At 53.4% G+C, this 7,851-nt stretch overlaps 2 protein-coding genes across 2 annotated transcripts in view; one reads left to right on the forward strand and one right to left on the reverse strand.

Moving 5' to 3' along the window:
- Nucleotides 1-525: 525 nt before the first annotated feature.
- On the forward strand, nt 526-4,903 carry LOC103806805 (selenoprotein T). Its single transcript, XM_009079513.1, has 5 exons — nt 526-637; nt 1,627-1,753; nt 2,143-2,230; nt 2,940-3,091; nt 4,148-4,903. Exons 1-4 carry the CDS (start codon nt 564-566, stop codon nt 3,062-3,064), a joined length of 414 nt encoding a protein of 137 aa, XP_009077761.1. The 5' UTR covers nt 526-563; the 3' UTR covers nt 3,065-3,091; nt 4,148-4,903.
- Nucleotides 4,904-5,555: 652 nt separating this feature from the next.
- ERICH6 (glutamate-rich 6) overlaps nt 5,556-7,851 on the reverse strand; it is a gene marked incomplete at its 5' end in the record, with an annotated part of 4,671 nt that continues 2,375 nt past the window's right edge. Inside the window, 4 exons of the mRNA XM_009079514.1 lie at nt 5,556-5,822; nt 6,171-6,396; nt 6,664-6,816; nt 7,529-7,614. Coding sequence (XP_009077762.1) covers nt 5,556-5,822; nt 6,171-6,396; nt 6,664-6,816; nt 7,529-7,614 — 732 coding nt within the window. The remainder of the gene's footprint in view (nt 5,823-6,170; nt 6,397-6,663; nt 6,817-7,528; nt 7,615-7,851) is intronic.

Here is a 7,851-nt window from a genome sequence, read left to right on the forward strand (position 1 = left end):
CATGCTGTGCTCACACGGGAATGTGTGGGAGGGAATTACCTGTCTGGGCAGTCCCGGGGGGCATTCCAGTGTAACCAGTGAGGGATTCCAGGGTAACCAGCGAGGAATTCCAGGGAAGGATCCAGGGTAACCACTGAGGGATCTAGTGTAACCAAGAAGGGATTCAGCTGACCCTGTGTGCAAACACTTTTGCACAGAGCTAGGTGCTATTTACACGGAGCTCCTAACTTAATCCTGACTGGACAGCTTTCCTGTGACTGTGTGTCAGTGCCTGTGGCTGTGCCCAGTGCTCTGTGTGTGTGCTGGGCCGTGGAGCAAAGCCCTGTCACACGCAGGGCTTGCTGCTGGGGTTGGGGTGCGTAGTGTCACTGCAGAGGAGGCGTGGAAAGTGTGAGTTGTACATTAAGTGAGGGCTGTGGTGGTGCTGGGTGTGTAGTGTCACTGCAGAGCAGGCGTGGAAAGTGTGAGTTGTACAGTAAGTGAGGGCTGTGGTGGTGCTGGGTCAATGACAGCCGTGTCTGTGCAGTGTCTCCTGAGGATACAGGCGGGTGTTTGAGGAGTACATGCGGGTCATCAGCCAGCGGTACCCAGACATCCGCATCGAGGGGGAGAACTACCTTCCTCAGCCCATCTATAGGTAAGTGTGGGTGAGCACCTGCGTTTCACTGGTACGATACTGGACATGCAAGCTCCAAGGAGTTTCCATGGGGGTTTCTCCCAGGTGGCTGCCTTGGTTCTCCATACAAGTACCACCAGCTGGATATCGGTGCGATGAGGCCTGTGGTATCCAGGCTGCAGTAAATTACATAATTCACTGTTTTCACAGTGAGTTTTCCCAGCTTCTCATGATGTATCTGCACATAAATTCAGTTTGCTGCTCAGGCAGCAGTGACAAATCCCTGCAGTGGGTTTGTCACTCCAGGACATGGAGCAGAGAATGGTTCATTTTGAACATCTGAGTCAGGGAGAGCTCTCCTCGGAGGAGGTGCTGCCAGGGTGGCCTGAGCTGCAGTTGGGGGAGGGAAGCCCAGAGAAATCTGGAAAGAGACAAAAGGAAACAGTGCTATTGCTGTTATTTAAAGCGCTGTGCCCACGCCGGGGAGCGGTGCCATGGTTACTAGGGCGGCTCCGGAGCAGCTCAGGCCGATCTGTGTCAGGGTGGCACCGTGGGAGGCTGCAGGGCGCAGTGCCGGGCGTGGGCTGGCCCCGGCTGTGGGCGTGGAGTTCTGCCTCCCCGGGAAGTGCTTCCCAGGGGGTGGTGCCTCTCAGTTAAATGGGTCTCTTAGTGTGGAGCAGCTAGGTTAGAAACCGTATCTGTTACCCAGCTCAGACATGCATAAATGGAAAGCAGATTTCCATTCGAGGCCTGCCGAGGAATAGAACGATCTGTGTGAGGTGTACAGGGTGTGTGAGAGCAGTGCCTTGCTGGGGGTGTTGTTCATGTGTGTTTCTGTTTTGTTTTGTTTGGGACTCACGTTACAGTGAGAGAAACTTGGAAAGTTCGGTACTTGCCCTGAAACATTTGATTGCAAACTGTCCAGGTTCTTCTAGTGAGGTGAATTAGAGCTGTATATGGGGAAGTAGGAGCTGAATCTTTCAGTCACTGGTGTGTGTTCTCTCTGGCAGGCACATAGCATCCTTCCTGTCTGTCTTCAAACTAGTATTAATTGGCTTAATTATTGTTGGCAAGGACCCCTTTGCTTTCTTCGGCATGCAAGCTCCGAGCATCTGGCAGTGGGGCCAAGAAAATAAGGTAAGAGACACCTCCTTCTCTGGGTTTGGGAAGGCTTCACAGTGACTTCTTGGAGTGCTCTGGGAGTCCCTCACTGCCCTGTGCCCCCCTCAGCCCTGTGCTCCCACAGCTGCCTATGACGGGGCCAGGGGTGTGTGTAGGTGGAGCACAAGGTGTGCCTGCTGTACCTTGGTGGGACCCAGGGCTGTTGGGTTTGTTCAGAGCTGGTTTAGTGCATGTCTGGGGAAGGCAAGTGCACAGTCTCTGTGAAAAGGAGGAAAAGGTGTGTGGATAGAAGCACTCCTGGAGGGGGTTCAGAGATGTCTGTGAGTTTCCAGTGCTTACTGAGAGGGAACAGTGTGTGGTGTGGCTGACCCAGCTGAGGTGTGTGGGTCTCTGTTCCCTTCCAGGTGTATGCCTGCATGATGGTCTTCTTCCTGAGCAACATGATTGAGAACCAGTGCATGTCCACCGGGGCTTTTGAAATCACTCTGAATGGTGAGCTGAGACTGTTTCACATCTCCTGTGCGCATGTGGGAGCTGTGGGCTGGGGAGAAGAAGGGCTGGTGTCAGAGAGTGTGTGTCCCAAATGTGGAATGTGGAAATTGGCATCCTTTTGGATGTTGAGATGTCATCTGTTGCAGTAAATCATGAAAGTCCTAGAAGTCTTACAAAGCAGTTTACAGAGACATCAGATATTCTGGAATAGCTCTATCAAAGCTTACTGAGAGGGACACTTGGTCCCTTGGAGTAGCTGTTATGTTCTTTTCTTCGTGTGTGGTGTCCATTAAGTAAGTGATCAGCTAGGGACACGTTCTCTCCAATTAGATGCTCTCCTTGTCCTGTTCTGCAATATGCATTAGCCCTGAAGTCCTAAGGAATCCATTGCTGTTCCCAGATTTTCAGTAGTAGTGGACAGCAGTGCTGGTTTTTCAGGTTGAGAGGAATGTCAGTGGATGTTTTACACCTCTCCATCCATGTGACACAATTCTAGATGGATGCACTGGACACGACTCTCCTAGTTGTGCTGTGGTTTAACATGGCCAGAGGTTGGAAGCAGTGTTGATCCAGATGTTTTCCTCAGTATAGATCAGTACCAACTCTTCCAGCTTCCCAGAGCTTTGCAGCTCCATGTTTACCCTATCCCTGTGTGTTTCCTGATGCTCCTGGTGTGACGGTGCTTTTCTCCCTCCCTGCTCTGTGCTAGATGTCCCAGTGTGGTCCAAGCTGGAGTCTGGCCACCTCCCTTCCATGCAGCAGCTTGTACAGATCCTTGATAATGAGATGAAGCTCAATGTGCACATGGAGTCAATGCCCCATCATCGATCATAGCCCCATCGTTCAGCACTGAAACTCCTCGTAAGTCTGCGTGTCAGCAGCGCGTTGCTTCGGGCATGTTGGGTGTGCTGAAGACCGAACCTCAGGGTGGTGTGTCTGTGCAGCTGAATGTTGCCCTGCAGAACCAACTCCTGCAATGTTAGATTGCTGTGTGAGGTGTCACAGAGGCTGTTTGGGTGGAGGGTTTGGGTTGTGGCTCCTCATGCATGTCTCTGAGCAGGAAGATGGTGTTCTTTGGGGCAGGAGAAGGTGTGCTACTGATGTCAGTGAGCTGTGTGTGCAGAGACCAGAAACAGGCTGTGTTATGTGCCTTAGAACAGCCTCTTGCAGGGGATTTGTGTCTCCGTGGCTTGTTACGGAGTTGAACTGGAGGGCAGGACACTGTCCTGCTCCCATTGCTGTGCTGCACTGCCCTGCCTCTGCTAGTGCTCCAGGGCTGTTGGCAGCAGAGGGGGCACATCCAGTAGGTATTTTATGACAAGCCAGTTCCATGTTCCCATGCTGCCTGTGGCTTTCAAAGCACATAGCTTTTGATTCTTCATCGTGAGGCTGGCTCAGTGCAGGTGAACTGGCTCAGTACAGGTGTGGGACTGGCTCAGTGCAGGTGTGCTGTGCTGTCTTAGTGCAGGTGTGGAGCTGTCCCTATACAGGTGGGGAGCTGTCTTGGGGCTGTCCCCATAGAGGTATGAGGCTGTTCCCATACAGGTGTGCTGTCTCAGTACAAGTGTGAAGCTGTCCCCATAAAGGTGTATTGTGTCCATACAGGTGTGCTGTGTCAGTGCAGGTGTGGGGCTGTTCCCATACAGATGTGCTGTCTGTGCAGGTGCAGGGCTGTCCCCATGCAGGTGTGCTCTGTCAGTGCAGGTGTGAGGCTGTCCCCATAGAGGTATGGGGTTGTCCCCATACAGGTGTGCTGTCTCAGTATAGCTGTGGAGCTGTCCCCACACAGGTGTGCTGTGTCAGTGCAGGTGTGGGGCTGTGGCCACACAGGTGTGCTGTGTCAGTGCAGGTGTGGGGCTGTCCCCACGCAGTGTGGGCCCATCCTGTCCCCGTGCTGACCGAGCCCTGTCTCCGCAGGCGTTGGGCGGTGTCCCGGGCCGCGTGGCGCAGACCCATGAAGGCCTGTGCTGAAGACAGCCGCTGTCGGCGCAGGCTGGACGCCTCCCTGCACCACGCCGTGCCTCCAGGACGAGCGCCTAACGAGCCCAGTTTCAGTGCTGGCCTGTCCCACACTGCACAGTCGCGAGTGCAATAATACTGTATAGTTTTTTTAAGAGTCCCTCGACTGGTGGATAGCTCAGCAATGCAGGCATTACTAATGGTAACTTATTTTATATTCATGTTCACAAGGTGGCTGATTGAGTTCATACCTGATTTTTTCCTTGGAAAAGAAAAGTTTGTTTAATCTGTTGTATTTTATATGAATTTATGTTCTTTTTGTAGTTTAAAATGAAGTTATAGGAGTGTCTGATATTGTCCTAAACTGTTGAGTAATTGACAGCTGTCTATCAAATCTCTCTGATGTGGTTAAAACAGGTTTGTATATTTCTCAGAATCTATGGCAGAGTCACACAGTGCATTATATATTGGATTATGTGAACAGAGTGGTTCCATCATTTGGTGACTTCGGTGAAAATTCTGCTCTTTGACTGTGTGGGCCAGCTCCAACAGTTCTGTTCGAGAGAGGGGCTGTGCCTTCCTGCTGTCCCAACAGAACCCAAGAACATTAACTGAAATAAAGTTCCCATTTCCTGTGTGAAGTAATTGCTTGTCACAGATGGACATTCTTGGAATTGCAATTGAAGACTACATAAAAAGCCAACTTTACAAAGTCACTGATGTGTCTGTCATGTGTGAGCCCTGGGAACCTCCGTGTGCTGGGAAGGGTTTGGCCTTGTCCTTGGGGCACCTGTGCAGCTCAGGTGTGCCGCTCGGGGGCAGCTGGCCAGGTGAGCTCCAGGGCAGCTCAGCAGGGGTTGTGAGGTTGCTCACTTGGTGGCCTGAGCTGCCAGCTATGGCCCAGGAGCCTCTAAACACTGACAGCTCCGTGTTTGTGATGCTTTGACCAGAGCTCGTCCCAGGCTGTAGCTGGAGTTGAGCAGAGCTGATTGCTTTGGGCACACTATGGGCATTTGTCCCTCTGCATGGGGACCTACCATGTCTGACACCTCCAGCTGGCTGAGCTGCTGTCAGTGTTAGGACACCTGGGCATCCTGCTGGTGCCACCTTGGCAGGAGCAGTGCACTGGCATGAGCATGGGGTTACTCTGCCCAAACAGAGCCCCTTTGTGCCTCTGTGGCCAAGGTGTGTGTTCAGTGTGGGCTGGTACTGCCTGCCCTGAGCCAGAAATCCTGGGGACTGTGGTGATGAGCCCCAGGCTGCCTTTTGCTCTGCTCCAGGGTAGGGCTGCAGGTGGAACCTTGCTGAGTGTGTGCAGTGTCAGGGAGTGTCTGTGTCTGATTTTGCCTCACACCACACATGCTGCTCAGAGCTGAGTGTTTACTATGGCCCTGATGGAGCTGCGCAGCTCATCGCTTATGTCAGCGGCACTGCAGAGCTGCAGGATCTTGGCAGTCTGGGACATGAGGTACACGGGAAGCTTCATCTTGTCGCTGTGCTTGCGGGAAGGGAAGCCAACACAGCCCCGCAGCCTGTCCAGGAGCTGCAGGATCTTCACCCGGCGGGCAAGCAGCAGCAGCAGCTCATCCTCACCCAGCTGGGCCGGGGGCGGCAGCTGGCTGGTGTCACTGACCTGCAGGGCAGAGAGAACCTGTCAGCGGAGCCACCGCACCACAGAGCTGCGTTTTCCCAGCACACAAACCTGCCCCTGTGGCAGGAGCCTTGGGGACACAGTGAGGGACACCAGGGACCTGCTTGGGAGTGCTTCCCACTCTGTGGCCCCTTGCAGAGTGCTGGGTCTGGTGAGTGCCTCAGCTGCATGGGACTGGCACAGGTACACCTCCGCTCCCTGTGTTTTGGGGGTAGGAGCATGGGGCAACTTGGGGAGCCCTTACTGTAGGATAAGCATGCTTTCCCATGATGGGAGCTTCCCTGGCCACCCGAATCCCGCTGTGGGGAGTGGCTCTGCATGGTCAAATACCTGCTCTTCGATGCCCACATTGAATTTGGCTTGTCGACCCATGGCGAGGAAGGAGACAATGATCTTGTCCTGGCCCAGGATCCTGACCCCCATGTATCGGTTCAGGGAGATGAAGGTGGGGCTCAGTTTAACCTGGGGTCCTGGTGACATGTTTGGCCATGTCCACCTTCTCACCCTCCTGCCTGCTTGGTCCAAATACTGTCCTCCATGGATATTCATGTTTATCCTAAAAGGGAGGAAAATGGAAGCTCTGAACCCTGTAGCTCTCGTGGTGGAATGTCCCATCATTCTCCTGAGGGATGGGGGCACAGCAGGGTTGGGGTCTCTCCCCCACCTCTCAAGACACAGATGGGGTCACCTTGCTGCTCTGGGGGGCACCCAGAAGAGGGCCTGTGAGCTGCTGGATTTGTTAATCTTGGAATGGTATTAAAAATACCCTTTATGTCCTCTGAAATGTGAGTGCACAGTGGAGAGCAAAGCTGCCGAAACGCACCACTCGTCTCCGTTCGGGTAGTAGCACGTGGCTGTGCCGTCGGACCGGAACAGCGCTCGGAGTCTGGCGTTCCTTGGCTCATCTTCCTGCACGATGCAAATCAGCTCATTCGTCTCTCGCAGAATGATCATGGCCAGGTTTCCAGACGGATAGCTGCTATCAGGTAAGGTGTTTGTAACCCCCTACTGTGCTTGGCTGGTCTGTTGTTACACACTAAATACTCCAGAGCACTACCTGGGAGTATAAAAACTGATGTGTTCTCCAGAGGAATGTGTTAAAGGTGTGCTGCCAGTGTCACCAGTGAGAGCTCAGGTACACTTTCATACATCCCTGGCTCAGAAAGAAGTCAGCCACAGCAAGGGAAAATAACATGGGTGACATAGATGTGGCTTTAATAAAGCCAAGGCAGCCTGGAAGCTGTGGGTTGCTTGGTGGAAGTGCTAGGGTTTTTTGCTTCAGTCAGTGCTGTGACACACTGGTTATCCCAGGCTGTCTATGCTCCTCTTAGGCACTGCCCTGTGCTGGTGGGAATCTGCTGGTTTGTTCCCAGGGACAGGGTGGGTCTGAGTACTCTGGGAGTCCCTTGGGCCAGCAGGGCCCTTCCCCAGGTGGCCAGAGCTCAGGAGCAGGTCTGACCACTGGGCCGGTGCATCCCTTAGGCTGTATTGGACATGAATGCCCACCCCTCATTGGAGCTGCTGCTGCTTTGGGAAACCTCAGCCCAGGAGCTGTGTCAGGTTCACTATGCTCCTCAGCGTGAGTGGGAGTGGTGGGCTAGGTTGTTCATGATCAAGTGGATCAGAACACACTTAAAATCAGTTACAGCCCTGGACTAATGCTGGGAAGTGAACTCCATAAAGGATACAATAACTGCGAGGTTCCGTCTGGGAGCATGGTGAGGAATTTCCTTCCATTTTTGTAGTATTTTTGCACCAATTTATTCTTCTCCACCTAGGATTGGAAGGATAGAACGCATGAGAACAGTCTGGCACAGCTGTCCTGTGAGGCAGCGCCAGGCTCTGAGCACAGACACATCCAAGGTGCACCCATCGCTGTCGCCCGCAGGGACCTGCCTTGTCCCCCAAGGGTATGAAATGGCAGGACATAGGTTTCTCCTTGGGCTTGGCTGTGAACCCTGCAGGGCTGACATCGGGGCTGGTGACAAGGCAAGACAGAGGCTCCTCCTCG

Source organism: Acanthisitta chloris, unplaced genomic scaffold, assembly GCF_000695815.1.
Source record: "Acanthisitta chloris isolate BGI_N310 unplaced genomic scaffold, ASM69581v1 scaffold39757, whole genome shotgun sequence".
NCBI classification, from domain to species: Eukaryota; Metazoa; Chordata; class Aves; order Passeriformes; family Acanthisittidae; genus Acanthisitta; species Acanthisitta chloris.

Bases quoted from the DNA above. Each gene is read 5' to 3' on its own strand.
- LOC103806805 (XM_009079513.1), top strand. From the start codon at position 564: ATGCGGGTCATCAGCCAGCGGTACCCAGACATCCGCATCGAGGGGGAG. The intron at 638-1,626 runs GTAAGTGTGGGT...TCTCTCTGGCAG, and splicing joins CTTCCTCAGCCCATCTATAG to GCACATAGCATCCTTCCTGT. The intron at 2,231-2,939 runs GTGAGCTGAGAC...GCTCTGTGCTAG, and splicing joins TTTTGAAATCACTCTGAATG to ATGTCCCAGTGTGGTCCAAG.